The sequence below is a fragment of the Oculina patagonica genome, chromosome 10 (assembly GCF_052425735.1).
Source record: "Oculina patagonica isolate OP01 chromosome 10, crgOcupat, whole genome shotgun sequence".
Classification (NCBI taxonomy): Eukaryota; Metazoa; Cnidaria; class Anthozoa; order Scleractinia; family Oculinidae; genus Oculina; species Oculina patagonica.
In genome coordinates this window covers 9,815,962-9,838,230 of record NC_135767.1, presented here as the reverse complement: position 1 = coordinate 9,838,230, position 22,269 = coordinate 9,815,962, and the positions used below count along the sequence as shown (strand labels likewise).

The 22,269-nt window shown below is 38.3% G+C and overlaps 1 protein-coding gene across 1 annotated transcript in view; it reads left to right on the top strand.

The window, feature by feature from the left end:
* Positions 1-22,269, top strand: part of LOC144628036 (F-actin-capping protein subunit alpha-2-like) — a 29,360-nt gene that overhangs the window by 2,318 nt on the left and 4,773 nt on the right. The window contains exons 4-7 of the mRNA XM_078486090.1: positions 13-76; positions 590-679; positions 8,147-8,263; positions 15,457-15,536. Coding sequence (XP_078342216.1) covers positions 13-76; positions 590-679; positions 8,147-8,263; positions 15,457-15,536 — 351 coding nt within the window. The remainder of the gene's footprint in view (positions 1-12; positions 77-589; positions 680-8,146; positions 8,264-15,456; positions 15,537-22,269) is intronic.

Below are 22,269 nucleotides of genomic sequence, written 5' to 3'. Positions count from 1 at the left end.
TCTCATTGACAGTTCTTTTTCTGAATACAACAAGGAACAGTTCACACCAGTAAAACTAGAAGGTGCAGAAGAACAAGTAAGTGCAGAGTACAGTAATCCCAACCTTTTACTGTGTTATGTGATTCTCACAAACTTTGCTTTCAAACTTCTGTAAATTTCTGAAAGTAAAAAAACCCTGAAAAAAATTGTCATTTACAGTCAAAATACTCAGCGCGTGCCGCCTAAAATTCCAGAATAGTTTTGATTAACGGCGAACAGATTGCATTATTTGTTTCGAACATTCAAATTCAATTTGAATATAGTAAATCATCCAACCGTAAACACGTGAACATGTGAACCTGTCAAAAATTAACCAATTTGATTGGTATTAATCGGAATTCTAGGCGGCACACGCTGAGTATTTTGACTATAAGTTGAAGGACACAACATACAGATGCTTGTGTATTCACTGTATGTAAGAAAACCTTTACACATGTACACTATGTTGCATGCATAGCACGTAGTAAAGTTATTTTAAAGTGTATTTTTAGAATATATTTTCATGTTAATTTTTAATTAAATTGTATTCATGTTGTAAACATTCTAAAAGGTATTGGTGACAAGACATGGTGAACTTACTGATGGTAGGTTTCATGATCCCAGGAGTAGAAAAAGCTTTCATTATGACCACTTGAGGAAGGTGAGAATAACCTGATTGTGTCCATTTCCACTAATTTTTCAGCTATCGACCTTTACTGTATTTCTTATGCATAAAGTTATATGAAAAATTCATTGATTATTTTGTTTTTGTTTCTTTGTATGAAAGTGTGTAAAAAATTTTGTGCCAGTTGTTACATGTGATCTGTTATTATAATCATTTCATCAGGCATTGTGGCGTATTTTGCGGGCTAAAATGGAGAATTCAGCAGGCTAAAATATATTTTAGCCTGCTGTCGTGGACCAATCAGAAACAAGAAAATAACAAAGCCAGCCAATCAGAACTGAAAACCATTTAACTATTCGCGCCATTTTTAGTGCAGAATGCACTATTGTGATGGTTTGTTGGGGCTGTCGTCCGCTAAATCCCTAAAGCGCTATGGTGTAAACTTTAATAGTCAATTAATTAATTAATATCAATTAATTAATTATTCCTTGTGGAGGGGGTAGGGGTGGGGAGCACCTGACCGTACCCCTAGGTAAAACCTGGAGCACATCTACGTTACTTTCATATGACGATCTCAAAGGTATATATTTGCTTCAGAAAGCCCTTTGCTCTCCTTGTGGTACTACTCGACGTTCTAGGTCAACGTACTTTACGCCAAACGCATGGGCAGTTTAGTCTACGTTTTTTGCTGGAACTCTCATGAACATCGCTTGTATTGCGTGTTTGTTGTAGGATTCCTGCAGACTTCGTGGCGCCAAGTGAAAACCGCAAATTAATTAAATTAGATTTTTAGACTTTTACAGCGCTTTCGTAATTAGGAATGCAAAAACTTGCACCGGGATTTTTGGCGTGAAACTCCTGATAACCAGGAAACAAATATCCTAGCTTTACTGCGTTTTAAAAAACCTTTCGAAAGAGATGTTTTTTGTCTAGATTTGCTCTTTACTTTTTAAGAAACGTCTTTCGTGCGGTTTTATCCGCAACTTAATTAAATTAAAGTGAAATAATTGGCTTTATTATTGAAAGAAAGACAAATGCCATCAATGTCGCCGTGAAACAAAAAAAGAGACAAACGAACAAAAGGTCACGTTACGGCATTTTCAAGGAAAACAACAAAAGTATAGTGTTACAAAAAAACAGAAGTGTCGTGTTACGTTTGCAAAGATTAGCATAACAAAAACCCTGGAAGGAATACAAGTGGTGTTTCAGCATCTAATTGCAAAAAAAGTAGGCAAATAAACACGAACATAAAACAATACTTTCAATTGTCGACTCCATTGCATTCTGCACTGTCCTTTGAGTCTCTGAGTTTTGCTGGCTGGCAAAAGCTGGCATCGCTTCAAGCTCCTTAAAACTGTTTTTAAGCTTTATAACGACAAAGTTGTTGAAGGACTGAACGGGAAAGCAAATTCTCAGTCTTTCCGCTAGATGAAGAGGAATTACAGAAACTTAAAGAAGAATCCAGGCGGCGAAGTAAACATAAGTTTGTCTTTGTCGAGCGAAACTCGCTCAGTTGAATTTCAGGCATATTCCAAAACTGCCAGTTTAGTTAACAGCACAATTAATTTAAACACTTCTAAAAGACGACTATTTCTTTGCTGCCGATAGAATTTTGTAATTTCCTTTTCAAGCAAAGATTGTTTTGAGTAATTTTGCGGTTTTCTGCCGAGTTTTGAAAACTTTAAAACCTGGTTAACGTTTACAATCAGAAATTAACGCCGACAAGTCAGCAGTGTTCAAGATGTCGCTTACCGTATTTACCCGTGTATAAGTCGACCTTTTTTCAACTAAAAATCGGTCCAAAAAATCGCCCTCGACTTATACACGGGTCAAAATTTTCGACCCAAGCACCAGTTAAATAAATTCTGCACAATTAGCATAACAATTGTTTTATATGTCAACAAACATCAAATAAACAACAGTACAGGTTACGATGTCCTTTCACTTTGCTATCTTTGTCGTTAAATTGGCAGTTCAAGTCGAAATTCATTACGATTTATCCGCTTAATATAAACCTGAATGTTGTAGAGACTCACTGGCACAAGGTTTGAATAAAGAGCTGACATTTTCCACTAATAAAGCTGGTAAATCCACTCGAGAAAACATCTTCTTGCATGATCTTTCTCGCTTCGAACTTCGCTACTTAGTAACCTGGCATGATGCAAGCACGTGTAGTTATCAGTTACCAGTACCTCACCAACTTTGTAGCTTGGTTACCAAGTTCCCCAAGCAAGCTTGACTTTGTTTATCGAGTGGGTTTCAAAGTTTTCTAATGTTCCTTGGTGTTTTGCTTGTCTTCTAAAGCCGCTACTATCTCTCCACAATTAGAAAGGTTCGTTTATATTAAGTGTGTTTGATTTTAAATGCCTGTTTCAAAAATTGTAGACAAAATGCCTGCATAAACACGTGTTGTTAAAACGCTCGAGTAAGTACGATAATAAACATCACATTGAAACTTGCTGTGATTTTTTCGTAAAGTATCTCTACCTGAAACGAAAATCTAAGAAACACAAGGTAAACTTTAAAGACAATTTAGCCCAGAAATTAAAAAACTTAGTTTCTTGCCTCAAAAATAGGGGGTCGACTTATACACGGGGTCGACTAATACACGGGTAAATACGGTACTGTTTTTGATTCCTTAACTAAATGCCCTCTGAAATTATTATAATAGTAGTAGAGTTGATGTTCTTGGGCTTAAATATGTTTTTGGCCCTTCTCAGAGCTTAGACCTAAAATGAGCATAAGTCGGGCCAAAAACATATTTACGCCCGCGAACATCAACTCTATTGTTATATTATTGTGATATTTTTTTACAGTTTCTGTAAACTTAGGCTTACAGTTGAGGGTTAGCCAAAAGAAATGTTCTCTTAAAAAAACCCTACAATTTTCAATTGAAAGTGGACAAATGGAAGTTGCAGGAAAGCAAATGAAGTCTTGAAACTTGTTAAGTTTTTTTTTTATAAAAGAAACTTTAATTGAGATTAATGTTAATTTAAGATACAAGTTAAAGGGACTATGTCACAGATTTAACAGATTTTTAAACAGCCCATATTTATATTTGTGTCGTAGGAAACCTAAAAATAATGGTCCCTTTTAAAAAACAATTACTATTTGCGGGCCCAAGAGAGGCCCGCAACCCTCATCTTGACAGTGACCAGCAGGGCGTAAAATTAACTTTTTTTCCCAATAGCCACTTGGCTCCTAAATATACCAAAATGATAGCCAATTCCAAAAATTTGGTTGCCATTTATTTAAAAAAAGAAATAAAACACTTCTCATTCTGTCCTTTTACTAGATAGACCCTTTAATTTTATTATTTTCATCACATTTGCATTTATTTCAATCTCGAAATGGCTTTTTGTGCACAAGAACTGAAAAGACTTTTGGTGACATTACCTGAAGGACCATCGAAGACTATACAATGTTTGACAGTCATTTGGCAATGTTTTTGACTTCATCTATGGATTTAAGGTATCAGTATACCCCAAATGACCAGTGTGCGTTGGAGCTGCCTTACCGTCTGTTAATTAAAGCAAACCCCAGCAAAGTTTATATTTTCTGAAAGCTTAGGAATTGTAGATTGCGAAGATACATTTATTTTAAGTTCAAATATTAATGTTGTCCAAAAAGAGCGTGTTTTTTCCAAAAGTACCGAGGCTCATAAATCGGGTTCGTTTCCGGACAATTTTGAACGGAAAGAAGCGATCAACATCGCTATGTGTTCTTCACACCTTTCTATAAAAAACTGTGTCGGGGAAAATTGATTACTTGTCTGGTTTGTTTTTGACACGCAATTAAACTTCAAGAGTGTAAGAAACAACTATTCTCTGCGTTAAAACAGCCATAACTTTTGAAAGAAGAAAGAAATAAAAATTTGCCCACACAGTTTTGTTGCTCGATTATCGGGCAACATTCTTGCCAAATTTCAACGAAAATTGTTGAAACTCCATTGAAAACGAACTTAAAATGTGCGCCTCTCTCTTCGAAACTCTGTTTTCGAGATACGAACAAAAATGTATTTTGGGCCGTTCTTCCGGTGTAATGAGATTAATTACACAAGACGTGTGAAAATGACCAGGCGTTGAGCGATAGAATGAAGGTTCATTTTACTTTAACAATATAACTTGTTCAAAGCGGTGTCAAATGTTGCTTCTGGCCGGAAACAGACTGTTGCATGATTTCATACTCACATTCTACCGCTTGCGTTATAACAATTTTCGTCTCAGTGCAACAGTTTTAAATCTAAAACAACGATAGTTAACATGGAATCACAAGAATCCTAAAGTAGTCAAAGTAAGCCGAGGAACTGCAGGTCCTGATTCCAGGTCATGCTGTTACCCATTCAAGCGGCGAAAAACCCGTTGTCGCTATCTACTAGCGCATCTGCCAAATCTTTTGTCCTTTCCCGTTTTTGCAACATTCTTCGAACTTGAGATAGGAATGGGAAAATGTTTCTTTCCTGACGTCTGGAAAACTATGCATTTTGCCAGCGCAAAACACCTAAAGCAACTCGTTGAAAACCAAGAACTCTGATAGTCACGCAACGGTAGCATCGCCGCGCTCCTTTAGACAACCTTTTGACAGCTATCAATATCAAAATATAAATTATAATTAATGGCAAGAAATGTTTTTTCTTCATAACTCTGTGTAGAGTGAATCTTTTTCCATAAAATATTTTTTGAATGAAAGGTCTTAATGAGATCTATCCGAAAATACCAAAATATATTTTTCTTTGAAATGGTCAATTTTGGGATATACTCAGGGCTGTCACTATTTTTTCAAGTAGGTGGGGAAATGAAAACTGTAGCCGGGGTACAAGATTTTTCTGTTGTAGGTTGTTGAGGGGGGGGGGGGGTGTTACGAAACAACAAAATTTGTTCCTAATATGAATTTGTTTTTATGCAATTTTTACATCATGGTAACTTACAACTTTCTCTTTCTCTACACCATTCGACAAGAATCTGAAAAGTTTTCGAAAGTTATCGTTTATTTAATATGGAATTTGAAACGGCCTCACTTGTGACTTATGGCGTGACAGAAAATAGAAGTTGAGGAAGACTGGGAACGAGTGAAAGTAACTCGTGACCAAGACCAAAAAAAATGGCGTCTAAAACGTGTTGGGAACGTCAAACTGGTTTGTTTTTCTTGAACCAAAACCATTGCTTTGAGAAATTGACACAACAAAACTTTCTTCACTTACGTAGAATTCTCAGCCAAGCCAATTTTTTTGCCATAGCAAGTACGTGTAATAAAGCATACGAGCCCTGTACGACTGATCTGTGTTTATTGACATGTAGCTGATTAAACAGCATTAAAACAGGCAAGAGGAAAACACTCATAATATTGCAAGTTTACAGTTAACTGATCGCAGATTTTATTTGTGTGGAAAGTGTTCATAGTTCAACTATGGAAAGTCCATGTGTGACTATATTTGGGCCACATGGGTCTTGTGCAATTTTCTTCATACATCATCCAGGTCACTTGTCGATTCGAAAGAGACTGCTGAAGCCCAAACTGATGTTTCTTCAGTTAAACATAATCTTACCTTAAAGCACAGTTAGAAGATAAGAAGGGATCCAGTTTTATTTGTTTATCCTCTTTTGCCCTTCGTTTTTTCAATGACATTTTCACGTGGGACAGAATCCGAATGAAACTAACACGTAAAATCCCGCGCTTTCAAAGGAAGATGACATTGTTCAATATTTACGCGTTTTCAATCACAGCGTCACATGAAATGTCAATAGCTCTCTTTAAAAGGTGAAAATAATTTGAATTTATAAACTATTGGTTTGTTTTTTATTCACAATTCTGTTATTTGATGTATTTTTCACCTTTTGTTTTGTGGGTTTTGTATCAAAGTAGCCGGGGCTCAAACTCGTTGTAGCCGGGGGGAAATCCCCGGCCCCCGGCCCTTAGTGACAGCCCTGTATACTGATACCTTAAACATTTCGAGTTGAACCATTTTGCCTTGTAAACTTCAATACAATACAAAGAGCAAAGATAGAAGGAAATTTATTGTGTGGCTGTTTGTGTGGCTAACTCGAAACTGAAAAAGGAAGTTCCCCGCCCAAATAACAAAGCTCGATTGCAAACCATATCAGAGGTTTTCTTACAGTTTTGGACAGGTAAATAACCTTCAAAAGTAATATATTTAGCTGAGATGTAAGATCTTTACATGCAGCAAGAAGTTATTGTGTACTTTGGTCACCCTGTGCGATTTTTTTACGAGTTATGCAGTTTTTGATGAATTAAGCGATCCAATGCGATTTGAGGTCGATTGTGCGAATTCCAGTTTCAGGATTTGGTCACCAAATTGAAAAATTTAGTCGCATTGGTGCCTGTATTAGGCGCAATTTGATGCCCTGAGCGGATTAACGTACCAATCGTGCGAGCCACGTTTATAATGTAGCAGCTCAGAACCGGAAGTTGAAAATTTGTTCTTCCACTAAGAACAATCAGAATGCAAAAAATGTGTCAATCACAGTCTGCTCAAAGCAAAACAATCATAAAAACTGACTACAGCCGTACTTAAAGGAGAAGTTCACTCTAGAATGGCCGTTTATTTTCTTTACGCCAATAAAAAGTTTAAACAAAGATATGTCATTCTCCAAAATTTTAGCCTCCAACGTTCGCTATAACCCTATGATATCTTTCCCAAAACTCGAGCACTGAACGCTGCCATTAAAAATTTTCCCGCCAAACTTCAGACTGAGCTCTTTGACGTCACGCATACATTACCAGCTCCAAGATGGCGGCGTTCAGTTGTCAAGTTTTGGGAAAGATTTTGTAGGGTTATAGCGCACGTTGGAGGCTGAAATTTTGGCGAATAACATTTCTTTGTGTAAACTTTTTATTGGCGTAGAGAAAATAAATGGCCATTCTGGAGTGAACTTCTCCTTTAAAGGATTCTACGTGCACAGTTTCACGTCTGAATAACAATTCGCTATGGAACAGAAAGTTCTAAAATTTGGATTGGCTTATATCTCAGAGAATTCGCAGAAACCTGGCTGCCAGGTTTTCGCTTGAACTCGGGCGCAGCCCGAGTTCAAGCCTAGCCAGCAACCTTAACTTGAGGGGGCTTGACGTCAACCGTGGTATGGGGACCTTGCCCAGGCCTTGGGCTTTCTGCTGGTTACCAGCTGGGGGGTAGCCGTCAAAAGCTGGGGGGAGGGGAGGGTGTCACTTTTGACCGCTGGGCCTAGCTTGCTTCAGGCCCCTTTGAGAAATTTTGTGTGAACGTGGAATGCACCTGTGTAGTCTGTGAATATTTTGAATGACACCGGTGCAGGCTTCCCTGTGTAGAAGGCACCCGGCCGGTGTTGCAGCTGCCAGCTGGGCTCCTGGGGTGACAACCTTCTAGCCTGGGGGGAGGCCTGGGGAATTTTATTAGCCCCGGGCTGTTTTGGACCTTGGGCGCCAGGTTCTTGGAAAATCGAACAGATATATGTGTCACATTTAATATTAATTAAAATTGATTTTTGTTGTTGACGCTGTGACCTGTAGGAAGCCAGTGACCCTGTGGAACACGAGACCAATCCAACAGCTGAAGCTTGGAGGGCTGCTATTCAAGACAGTGTTACAGGATATGTCAGAGATCACTACCCTCATGGAGTTTGCACGGTATGAAGTTGTGTTTGGTGTACCTATGTTGTGCTACTGTTAACCCAAATTGTTGACCGTGTTTGTTAACTTTTAAAGGATCCTAGTTAACCTCTGCCATTTTTTCAGTGATCTCTTTTGTTTAGATACGCTCTGCACAGAATATAATACTGAAACTCTCAAAGTGCTGTAACTTTTTTATTAGACAGTTCGGTAAGCCATAGAGTAAAGAATTGCAGTGATCCAATTTTGAAGATAGAAACGCATGAAGAAGTATTTCAGTAGTGGTGGATGACAGGTACCTTCTTATATTGCTGATATAACGGAGATGATAAAAAGCTGATTTGCAAATACTTGCAATATGCTCATTGAAACGAAAATGATGGTCAAAAATGACACCAATATTTCTTGCTTTCTGCGAGGAGCGGATGGTCTCATTGACGACAGAGATTTCTTGAAGGATTGGTCTCGGTAGATGTTTAGCGGAGATCACTAGAAGTTCAGTCTTATCTTAGTAAGACAATTAACCAACATTCAGTGATCAATCTCGTGTACACAGCGCTCAATGTTGGACCCAGCTATATCCCTATCACCAGGTATAGTTGGCTGAAAGGACAGATAAAGTTGTGAATCATCAGCATAAAAATGATAACTCAAGTTGAATTTCTTAACAATGTCAGAAAGGGGTGAAGTGTAAAGCAGGTACAAAATGGGTCCCAACACTGATCCTTGCGGAACACCACACTGAAAGTATGATTCAAGGAAGCCCTGCCATCCACAGACACATACTGCATGCGTTTGGACAGATAAGATTTAAACCATAATAACGGCTTGCCGGTAACTCCAAAGCGCTGTTGTAGACGAAAGAGGAGAATATCGTGGTCAACAGTATCGAAAGCAGCAGAGAGGTCCAGAAGTAATAAGATTACCGTTCTACGATTATCAATGGCTGTGAGGATGTCATTATGCACGCGAATGAGAGCCGTTTCTGTGCTGTGATACTGTTTGTAGGCAGACAATGCTCGAAATTAGAAAAAAATCCAGGTTGTCCTTATGGCAAATGCCGGACAACCTAAACCCTGAGTTTGGTTGCCCTGCTGAGGGTTTGGTTGTCCGTATTAAGTGTTGTATTTTTTTTTGTTACAATTTTTGTTCTCAGGTCATGAGACGATGACATTTATTTTACAATTCACACAGTGTGAAACTGCTCATCCTAAACAAAACTGCAGAATTCCTTTATAGTAAATGAACACTGTAACACTTTCACTTTTAACGTTAATGAAAATACTTCTTTGTACTTTCAGAAGCGATATAGTCATTTTACAAATCCCTACACACGCAAAAACACACCAAACTCAAAACAGCTAAAATATAAATTATTCCCAGACAACAGCCAGACAAGATGCATCTCAATTACACGTGGGTCACAAATCTGTTCGCTTAAAAAAGCCCAAAATTCTGAACTTCAGTTTGAAATATGAAAGAAACTTGAATTAAACTTTGCTCAGAATTAAATTTCACTTCAGATAAAGGCAAGAAATGCATTCCAAAGCGCCAAGATATTTTGAATTTTGAAGTCATGCAAATCTGCATGCGTAATTAACTAGTCACTTTCAACACGCGTCAAAATATTTCAACGAGGTCTGTACGTGTTTAAGACAACACGGCAAGCTTATCTCGGCTTATTGCACTCGACAAACGTCCAATTAACTGTTTCAACCTTTTCCTTTTCCTAAGAATTGTGATGGATTCCATCGATTAGAAGAGAGCTATTTTCATGTTTAAACTTACATTTTCTTTGGTTTATTCTGTTGGGTGATCACGGAAATGTAAGTTCTTTGGTTGTCCGGCGGTTTTTTCTCGGGCAACCAGGCCTTAGAATTTCTAAAAAACTGGTTGCCCGAACAAACTTTTAGTCGTCTCGGACGACCGGACAACCGCTAATTTCGAGCACTGGGCAGACTGAAATGACTCGTTCAGATTGGTTTTTGTTAATATAGGAGATCAGTTGGTTAGCAACCAACCAACTGTAATGTTAAAAAAAAAATGTAAATAATAAATGTTGTTTATAGTGGTCATGCACTTAGTTTCATATCTCTAAGAGATAGCTAGTTTACAGGCATGCCACTGAAACAGAAGAAACAAATAGTTTTAAATAAACAAACAAGGTTAAAAATCCCAACTGGCAGGAGGCAGACCAGTTGGCTATATACAAAGCGTTGTCAAGGATTTGAACTCGGGACAACCGGGAAACAAATCCAGCTAGTGGCAAGGGCAGGTCTTGAACCGAGGACCTCCGGATTACAACACCAGCGCCCTAAACCACTCGGCCACGCTTGCCTCTATTTACAACTTGTTTTGACATGTCAGGGTGATGTTCACTGAGGCGGGGTATTCACACCAGACTGGAACGAATGTTAATAAACAGGGAATGGAATGATTCCGTGGAAATGGAAATTGAAATAGGAAATTAAAAATAAAAATAATTAAAAGTTTAAAAATTAAACATTATTAAAAATTCCCAATTGTAAGTCAAAAATGAAACTGTCTCATTTTCAAGGGATGGGAATTATGCATAGTTTTAAAGGATTGTAGACAAGAAGAATTAAAAGATATTTCCTCTTGATTCCTTGATTGCACGAGGTTGAAGAATGATACTTGTTGTTGAACTAAGATGCTTATTCGGGTAACGGTGTAATGACATGAATTGGCATCATAAGATGTTCTCTTTTTTTAAAAACTTATTTATTTTACACCACCTCTTGACATTATTAGTATTTCGATTGAGCATTTCGTCGGTGTAAAGAATAGCGACCGCCCTTGCCTGCACATGCCGACTTTCTTGCCTCGCTCGAGACAGTAAAATGCTCAAGCCAAAGTCAATGAAGCTGAATGGAAGGATCAGAAAGTTATTGATTTTGTGATGGAAAATGATAAAAAAAGCCCACGACATGGGTATTTCCCATTTAAAACAAATTATATAGATAAACTGGAATTTCCAGTGGTGTTGTGGGGCGGAGTATCAAAATTTTCCAGAGCAAAACATTTTTAACAAACCCTACACTGTCCATACTGACCGCACGTTTCGTTCACTGGTCGTTTATAGAATAATAGATAGAGATAGATAGATAGACAACTTTATTTAAAGAGGGTAGCACGTAACAAATTCTGAAAAACCTGTGGCCCTCTATTTTCAAAAAAAATTACAATTTCTAGAAATATAAAAACTAATTAATTAATCTAAGTAATCTAATTACAAAAGTTTAAAGTGCCTATGAAGTAAAAAATAACTTTGCTCAATTTGCTTGTTTATGTCTTAGCACGAATATGTGTGTTTAAGATATCAAAAGCGCTTTTTTCTAGTATTTTTTGAGCCTCGAAGTTTGGATTTCGCAATTTGAAGTGGGTCCTTTTCGCGCGTGCCCAAACGTTTCACCGGAAATGACGTACTTAGTGGTTCTAAAGACACCAGGATTATGGCGTAAAGAGAGCAAAGAGGGCTGGCGAAAGCTATATTTCGGCTTTTGAGTCAAATAAAGGCAATTGCGCAAACGAAACTGCAACAAATACACTTATTTCCTTTGGTGAAGCTTCGCAGAGTAAATGGAAGCAAAATTTCCATGTGTATAGTAAAGCTATTCGTTCTGATGAAAACGCAAGAAGAAACAAATTCTCTTCCGTCGGCAGTTCAAGGATCGCTGTTCTCAGCACAAGCTCTTCCTTGTCCCGGCACAAATGAAACGATAAAGTCATGAAACGAAGAGGAAATTTATCAAAAGAGTCAGTATCTCTGTAAAGGATATGGTGGTCTCTCTATATCATTCTGCCCTGACTACCGAAGAAAGATTTAGCAGTCGCGCCAGGAGTTTACAATATGTTACACAGCTGGGTACAGTATACGTGTTATTCTTTTATTATGAGACTTCGTTCCTTAAAATTTAATTTGTATGGTTAGTAGATCGTTTTATCATTCGTAAGGTAGCAGTCGTTTCCTTTCCCAAACACTTGAAACGATCGATCGCCAGACGCAAACGAATGCATCTGTGAAAGAAGCAAAAATATGGAATGTAAATTCGACTTGAGTGAGTTAGAAATGCTTGTTTGTTTTCAAGTAGCGCGCTTCGAATGTTGTCACTCACGTCTGCAGTTCCGGTAGTATTCTATGGCGAATGCACTTTTAAACAATACACTGAGATCTCGCAAAATCTTGGACAAATTTTACGGCTGCCTTCGCCGGATTTATTTGCTGATAAACACGCACTGTAATCAGGATTTATCGACGGTTGAAAATATATCGTAGAGCTAACGAACCATAAAGAGCAAAAACTGCAGTTCTGTCTATTCTTGAAGAGGAAATTTTGGTATTGTTTATTGAAGTCAAAAAGTGCTAATCTTGAGTTTGAAGAAGTGTTATCTTGCTATATATATGTCAGTCCACTGTACTTTCCCACACAAGAACAAATCAAAATGAAAGCGATCGAGCAACTGATCGCTTCTTGTATTAAAATCACCAAATCGTTATATAATACCGAATAACCACCGGGATAGGCGTACCGTAACCTGAATTTACACATTCGACAAGCAAGCAACCTCGGCGCAGCAAGCAGCGTTTGTTTCAATTCCGAAGCACATCGCGACACTGTGAAACCACTCACAAAATCAAAGCCCGTCGATGTATGTGCTTTTGGAAACAATAAAAATTCTAGTTATTCATTTTTTATAGGGAATTTCTCATTTGAATCTGCTTCGCCAAAGTTCGATCATGCTTGTCGACCCGCGCTTGTGTGAAAGAGCGCTTGATCGGCTTGCGGCGGTTGGACAGGTCCAACCAGCTACTTCAGTCCATTTAGTGTCACGATATTTCGTTGTGCGATTCATTTCTGCAAGAAACCCGCTCTGCCAAGTCCGCAGATGGCAACATATCGTTCTTGTCGGACAAGATTTCGATTTATCAACGAAAAAGCAGCAACAATCTCAGCTGAAGTAGTGAACTTCACTGTGTATCAACAAAATCTAAGTGTAAACTGATCCGTGGAACCACTAGCTACGTCATTCGAGCCAAATTCGTGTCCAGTCTCCAGACCCACTGTTTTGTCTTACCGAGGGCACTTTAGGCGGCAAAAAGTCCGATTTCTCTCTCTTTGACATTATTCTTTTTTTAACTTTTCAGAAAGTAGACATATTAAGCTACCAAAAAAAGCAAAAAAAGTTTTTTACTTCATAGGCACTTGAAAAACTCTAAAATTACATTCAAAAACTCATTAATAATTCATAAGCCCATCAACCTATCAACTGGTCGATAATACGTCACGTGGATCGACTTTATATTGATAAAACCTCTTCCTTATTAGTATGCGGTGTTTTATCAGATATAAAGTCACTGCACGTGATCTATGAATATTAATTAACAATACATCAACTGAAACAACAAATGGTGGTGAATATTTAATGTTCTTTACACACGCAGTAGATTTACTTTTGTACAAAATTAATAGTACAGTTGTTAAATACAGATCCAGAAAAATTCTGTACCTTTCACCATTCTCTTTGCACACTTCTTCGGCAAATTTAATCTGCCAAAAGTTCAATGACTCAGCCATCGTACTGGTTATGTCAGTGTCCAAGCATTGCACTTTAGAGTTGCAGTTCTGAAGGCGCAAGGCTCGATTGCTGGACTTCGGTTTTTCCTACCATTCTGCCATTCTCGAAAAATTTTCAAGGACCACTTTGTCGCTGCCTGTGTTGACTTTGGGGTAGCACTTTCTAACAATTTCCGCTCTTCCTCGGCATTTGTAGGCTTCCGAAAAGACCTGGAAGTGGACGCCATGTCCTCTTCGTTCAGTTCAAAACACGTGTGAGATTTGATTTTCTTGCATACTTATTTTCTACGTAATATTTTTTTCGTATGCTAATTTCCAACGTCACACAGGCACCGATGATATGAACTCTATTGGGACACGCTTATTTAGGAATGTCTTTGAAGCCGTTCAATAAACTCGCAGATCGTGCTTCATCAAGTCTAAAACACTCGGCTGCGCCTCGTGTTTTAAACTTGATAAAGCACTCCTGCTTGTTTATTAAACATTACATAATTAATTTAAAATACAAATTATTTGTCTACTACCGTATTTACCCGTGTATAATTCGACCCCCTATTTTTGAGGCCAGAAACTAAGATTTTTTTCATTTCTGGGGTTTCTTATAATTTCCTTTCAGGAAGAGATACTTAATGAAAACATCAGCAAGTTTCAATGTGAAGTTTATTATCGTGCTTTTGCGAGCGTTTTTGCAACACGTGTTTATGCAGCCATTTTGTCCATAATGTTTAAAACAGGCTTAAAAAATCAAACACACTAGTTTCAAATGAACCCTTCTAATTGCGGAGAGATAGTTGAGGCTTTAGAAGACAAGCAAAACACAAAAAAACATTGAAATCTTTGAAACCACTCGATAAACAAAGTGTCAAGCTTGCTTGGGGATCTTGGTAACCAAGCTACAAAATAGGTGAGGTACTGTGAACTGATAACTACACGTGCTTGCATCATGCCAGGTTACTAAGTAGCTAAGTTCGAAGCGAGAAAGATCATGCACAAAGATGTTTTTCTCGAGTGGATTTACAACTTTATTAGTGGAAAATGTCAGTTCTTTATTCAAACCTTGTGGCAGCGAGTCTCTTCAGCATTAAGGTTTATATTAAGAAGATAAATCGTAATGAATTTCGAGTTGAACTGCCAGTTTAACGACACAGATAGCAAAGTGAAAGGATATCGTAACCTGTACTGTTGTTTATTTGATATTTGTTGACATTGAATTTATTTAACTGGTGCTTGGGTCGAAAATTTTGACCCATGTATAAGTCGAGGGCGATTTTTTGGACCGATTTTTAGGTGAAAAAAGGTCGACTTATACACAGATAAATACGGTACTTCTAATAACAAATATCTTTAAAATGCTAAAAAAGGGAAAGGATAAGAAAATATGTACATGAGTTAAAATAGATCAGGTTTTGGTGACAGAGTTTAAAAAATGTTTTTTAAGTACAGACTTAAACGACCCAATGGTGCTCTTCTTGCGAACGTCCAGGGGAATCTTGTTCCATAACTTTATCGCTCTTACTTGAAAAGAACAACCCCCTTCGTTTCCAGTTTAGATTTCTTTTTGGCAGGCATTACACCCATTTCGATCATTTATGTTTAGTTATTTTGGTTCTTCAGGTGTATGGCAGCAGCTCTAGTGGAACAATCACAGTGATTGCTTGCATAGAGGATCACCAGTTTCAACCACAGAATTTTTGGTAAGAATTAGCACCATCCCTGCATGGGGGAGCAGGGGTGGTGCAATGGTGAAAGCACTCCCACCAACATGGCCCAGGTTCCAATCTCAGAAATATGTGACTTTCCACGCGAAAACGTGTACCCTAACGCTTTTCATTTAATGACTGAAATCGTTTGTAATTCATTACATAATGGTTAAAATGACTGAGGAAATCGTTAGAAGCATTAGAATAGTTGTTAGAAAAATTAACCTTGTCGTTTGAAGCATTAGAAAATTTGTTAAAAATGTTTATGTAGGTCATTAGATGAGTCAAGAAAACTCGTTTGAATCTGCGTTAGGGAAAGTCCTTTCAAGTCGTTTGAAACATTTAACAATCAGTTAGAATTACCTTCATAGTCATTTTGAACGCTAAAGAAATTAAGAGTGTGCCCGTGAGAGAACAGGGCAGAACCATGCAACAGGTGATACAGCTCATATCACCGATTTCGCCCAAACTTAGCATAAATGTTGGGTATGGTGAGCTATTTACTGTGGCAAAACATCAACTCAAAATATTTTATTCCCTTCAAGTTATGGCACCTTTTGCAAAAATGGCCATTTTTCACTAATTTATGCATATTTAATTAGCTGACTTTGATTGACCAGTTCCACAAGAAAAAAAGACTTCTGAAAATAAAATTCACTGCACTATATTCTGTGGTTATTAGGCTTTAAGTACAATAATTCACTTTAACCGTCAAATTTGATTTCTTCTCCTCAAACGGTCTTTTGGAAGGTACACATTTCGTACTGTTGGAAATAGCCTTTAACTAGTGCCCAATATCTCCCATGAGCAACAACTTATATACATTATTCTTACATGGGTAATGAAGTCCATCATTAAACTTTACAAAAATGCAACAAAATGTCTGGGGACTACAATATTTTATTAGTATTGAGGAACTAAACACACGTGACTTAACGATTTCTTGCTATTTCATCAAAATTCACCGAAACACAGAAGCCATTTATTTGCCTCAATTTGGCATAAAATCGGTACGAAATAGCTAATCAAGCATTAATCTATAGATAACAATCAAAATATTGGCGAAGAAAAGGCAGTTAGGACATTTTTCGGAGCGTTTTCAGAGCCATATAATTCGGCAATGTTGTGATATAGCAAATGTAAAAACAGCAGCGAAAGATTTTCTTTACAAGCTCGCTCAATTCAACATTTAGGCACATCAGAGTAAAGAAACAAGAAAGTAATACTACATACATGCCACTTATCGACACACAGATGCTTTCTTTTGAAGAATTTGTTCTTCCTCGCTGCACTTCGATTCTTTGATCGATCTCAATTGACATGTACTGTTGCTTTGAGGCGCGCTGAACTTAGTCAATCCATCGTGGTTCATCCTTCGTGAAAGGTGTAAGCAGGTTGTCAATAAAGTCATTCAAAGAGCTGTTCAAAGTTTACGGAAGGACACTTGTCTCAGCCAGTTTGCATGAAATAAATTTAACTGGAAAATAAACAGCCGCCATGTTGAATTTCTACCTTTGAGCCTGCCGTTTCAGTCAGCGGTACGGCTGTTCACTGGGCATCACGCGTCCATCACGCGTGACCACACCACACGCGCGATCATTTGCTTTTCCTCCCCGAGTGTTCGTTGGATGCGTTTGTGATGAAAATGAGAATATTTTCAAATTGTCGTAGGGAAAACAATTTCCTCCGCTACAGCTTGACGTGTTTACCGCAATGTGATGCTGAACGAACTCTAGGGTGCTTACCATTTGTTGGAGAGAACCGGTTGGAATGACCACTGAAAAATGGAAAGGCTTCTTTCCAAAATTAGCAAACTAACCGAAATAGATGTCGCTTACCATTTGTAGCTCAGTTTCCTGTTATTTCTTTCCGTTGATGGGAGACCTGATGCATGGGAAACTAGAACTGGGAAACCTTACAAATGGTAAGAAAATTTCTGACGTTCCGTCAATCTCCGAAGAGATTTTCCAGAAAAAATACTGTTCCATTTGACTTTCACCGAGACAGAGTTCTTGATTTTTCTGTTCAACGGTCGGCTAGCCTGCGTGGCAGGCGTCGTTAGTTTCTAGCGCGCGCATGGGAGAAACGCGAAAGGCGCGAGAGCGCCACGCGAGGAAAAAATCGAGAAGACGGCGTCTCCTCGATTTTTACCTCGCGTGGCCTTCTCGCGATCGCGCACTCTTTTACGCGCGCTAAAAACTACACAGACGCCTGCTACGCAGGCTAACGGTCGGCATGCACGGCAACCAAATCAAAATAATTGTTTATGTTCCAAAATGACGCTAAATGGCGGTATAAAACTGCTCCGACGTCTCGGCAATACTGCCTTTTTGGGGGTGGCACCCTGAAGAAGGCAGTATTGCCGAAACGTCGGAGCAGTTTTATACCGCCATTTAGCGTCATTTTGGAACATAAACAATTATTTTTAGCATAAAAGACGCTACACAGTTAAATAGATCAAAATTTCAACGTCTCCCAGTTACTTTCCAGACATTTGTATTTTTTTATTGCTTGTTCAAATTCCCCTCCCCTGGCGGGAATAGTGATTAATACCGCGCATAACGATTACATTTTTTGACCAAATTCCCCTACCCCGGGGCATAAATGGGAAAAAATGAATAACTCAGCAAAATTGGAGAATAACGTTTACCACGGGATAAATCACTATACGGTGGATAGCGAGGTAGGTTTTGTAATCGTTTCTTGCGCAAGTGCTTTAGTTGGGGGAGCGTCTGTGCTGAACTGAACAAAGAATTCACGTACGAAATGCCTTTAGGGACGCAGTCTATATGGCGCAGCAAATATATACATTTATTACACGACTAAGGCGGTCCGAGGGCCAATAACTAAATCAGCCAATCAGATTACTTTATTTCCGGTCCCGCGAGGGCCGATATTTTCCAAGTATCGGACCGGGTTTTGTCCCAGATGATCCCGCACTAATTCCCGCGCGATTTAGCGCAAGATTTTTTGCAAGATTTTTTTTTGTAAAAATTTTTCGGAGTTTTTATTGCTTTGAAAATGAAATGACCTTCAACACAGAAATAATTTTAACTCCTTTGGCGCGCGTAAAAGTTTTGCCGCATATTGTTTTCCACGACATCTACCGGGTAGCAATTCTTAATACACAAAGTTTCCAGTCGTGAAATAAATCTCTTATTAACCACGCGCGAGGGCCGTACTGGGCGAATATTGGCCCGAGGTCTTAACAGTACGGATCGAGCGCAGCGAGGTCCGTACAAAAAAGACCGAGGGCCAATATTCGCCCAGTACGGTCCCGAGCAAGCTTGGAGAAGGCTACCTGTGCTGGTTGAAACATTAGCTAATAAGTTTTGCCGTCTTGCGTAGTCCTAGTCTTACAATAAATTTGTTTAGTTTTAATGCGGGGTTTAAGCTCTCTAAAAAAGTCTGCATTCGCGTCTTTGTAACTCACATAGCCACTTAAATTGAGTCGGTGATGAAGAAAATTATCATTTGAAGCCGCAATTCGTCACTTGCAATGTGGGCATTCAGGAGGAAAAATTTGTCCCCATAAAAGCCCTTTTCTAAAACAAATTAATAAAACTGCAGTAATGACGTTTATCGGTAAATGGACAGATGGAGAACTTTGTGGGATCCCGAAAAAGAGAGTGGGTACAAATTCAGTCTCCTAGCTGCCAAAGTGTAATATAATATAGACGATTTGAACAGAAGGAATAGATGTACACAGGCCAGGCTGACAACCTGACCGCCATTTCTTCGAATGTCCATATTCACCCCCTCCCCCACCTCCCAAAAAAGACAGAAACAACAACAACAAAAAACAATAAACATACTAGTTTTAACCTGATATAAGATGGAAAAACTTGCTCTGATTATTTAATGGTTTCCGACATTTCAGAGCTCAATTTCAGAGCATCAAAACCGATTGCATCGCATACATTACACTGCATCCAGTGTATTTCTCTTCAACTATTTATCAAAAAAATTCAATGGAGAAGTTGAAAAAAATTCTCACTTTTACAAGAAACGCACACTACTTATAAGGCTAAGATCAAGCCCCGGTTGTTCAGAGGGTAGATAACACCATCCGCTACTTATTCCGACGAAAACAAACATTTGCGAAGGAAAAGCAAATGAACACGCGTGTGTATAGCTGTGTATAGCTGTGTTGGGCTATGTATAGGCGTGTATAGCTGTGTAGGGCTAGGCTATGTATCCCCTCTATGAACATCCCTATATAGGATTTAGTCAAACAACTATATGATGACTACACTACGTACTTGCCCAAGTGTACGGCTTTACCGCTGACTGAAACGGCAGGCTCAAAGGTACAAATACAACATGGCGGCTGTTTATTTTCCAGTTAAATTTATTTCATTCAAACTGGCTGAGACAAGTGCCCTTCCGTGAACTTTAAACAGCTCTTTGAATGACTTTATTGACAACCTGTTTACACCTTTCACGAAGGATGAACCACGATGTATTGGCTAAGTTCATCGCGCCTCAAAGCAACAGTACATGTCAATTGAGATCGATCGAAGGATCGAAGTGCAGCGAGGAAGAACAAATTCTTCAAAAGAAAGCATCTGTGTGTCGATAAGTGGCATGTATGTAGTATTACTTTCTTGTTTCTTAACTTTGATGTGCCTAAATGTTGAATTGAGCGAGCTTTTGAAGAAAATCTTTCGCTGCTATTTTTACATTTACTATCACAACATTGCCGAATTATATGGCTCTGAAAACGCTCCGAAAAATGCCCTAACTGCCAATCTTCGCCAATATTTTGATTGTTATCTATAAATTTATGCTTGATTAGCTATTTCGTACCGATTTTGTGCCAAATTGAGGCAAATAAATGGCTTCTGTGTTTCGGTGAATTTTGATGAAATAGCAAGAAATCGTTAAGTCACGTGTGTTTAGTTCCTCAATACTAATAGAATATTGAAGTCCCCAGACATTTTGTTGCATTTTTGTGAAGTTTAATGATGGATTTCATTACCCATGTAAGAATAATGTATATAAGTTGTTGCTCATGGGAGATAATGGGCACTAGTTAAAGGCTATTTCCAACAGTACGAAATGTGTACCTTCCAAAAGACCGTTTGAGGAGAAGAAATCAAATCAGACGGTTGAAGTGAATTATTGTACTTAAAGCCTAATAACCACAGAATATAATGCAGTGAAATTTATTTTCAGAAGTCTTTTTTTCTTGTGGAACTGGTCAATCAAAGTCAGCTAATTAAATATGCATAAATTAGTGAAAAATGGCCATTTTTGCAAAAGGTGCCATAACTTGAAGGGAATAAAATATTTTGAGCTGATGTTTTGTCACAGTAAATAGCTCACCATACCCAACATTTATGCTAAGTTTGGGCGAAATCGGTGATATGAGCTGTATCACCTGTTGCCTGGTCCTCTTATGGATACACTCTTAAGAGGCTGTATCTGTAATAGTGGTCTGCCCGATCTGGCTTGTTAAATAGATTTCGCTCTTTTCTAGTGTGTTGCAAGACTTTCATGTACTTATACTAAAAACACAATTCACTTGACCAGATCATTAATTTTTTTCGAGTTTTTAAGGATTTTCGGTTCACCCGAACGAGCACTTGTAACGACCACTTTCAAGGCTTAAATTTACCACAACTTTGAAAATTAATTAAAAAAGAACTAACAACTTCTGTACCAAACAAACACTACAGCCTGTTAAATTATGTCTTTTTAATTTATCACACCAACTTTCACGAACATTGAGCTCGAATCAAGCTAGCAGCAAAACATTAATGACACCCCTATCACACACCTTGATGAAACACTTGAAAACAGCTCAGATTCAAACTTTATTTTTGAAAAAGTGAGGCGGTCTACTTCAATCAAACCAACGCAGCCGAAAACTAGATGTAATAGAAAATGTTCCTATCGAAAAAAACCTTTTGGTATTGTCTTAATGAAATATTTACAGCTGTGTAAACTTGCCCAATTTCGAAGATCTTCATGTTTGCAGCCATTTTGAGGGACTCGTCAGGACGAGGAGTTTCGTCAACTGGCCTCGCAGACATACCTAACACCATCAGAAATAAACAAAGATTAGATATAAATGCATTGCAGTTCAACTGAAAGAGAATAAATCGTGTTTAAAAAAGGAAGCTCGACTTACATTTCAACGACTTCTACGGGCGTAAGCCGTCATTCTTGTTCGAATTTCGCTTGATGATTCCACAACAAATAACAATATTTGACACGCAGACTTTGACTGAATGTAGCGTTTAAATCAGTTAAAGGTAGTAACCTCGTGCTTTCCCTTCTTTACCGGCGTACAGCGAAGTTGTTTTCACGACAAAACAGCAAGCATCAGGTAAAGAAGACCAAACTGACATGTTTATCGATTGATCGGTTATATACTTCATGTATGGAGTACCGTTGTGTACCGTATGTGTACCGTATAGTGCCTCATACATGAAGTAGTGACCGACAGGCCGTTTCTTCAGCTGTTTCTTCGACGTTCAACGTTTTGCGATGGAAAATCTTTGCTGTACGCCAGTAAGGAAGGAAAACCACAAAGTTACTGCCTTGAGATGATTCATAGGTTGTATTAAGTCGAAGTTTGTGTGTCAAATATTGTTATTTCTAATGGAATCATCGAGCGAAATTCCAATAATAACAACCGTACGTCCGTAGACGTTCGTGACAGTCAAAATGTAAGTCGAGCTTCCATTTTTAAACACGATTTATTCTCTTTCAGTTGAAC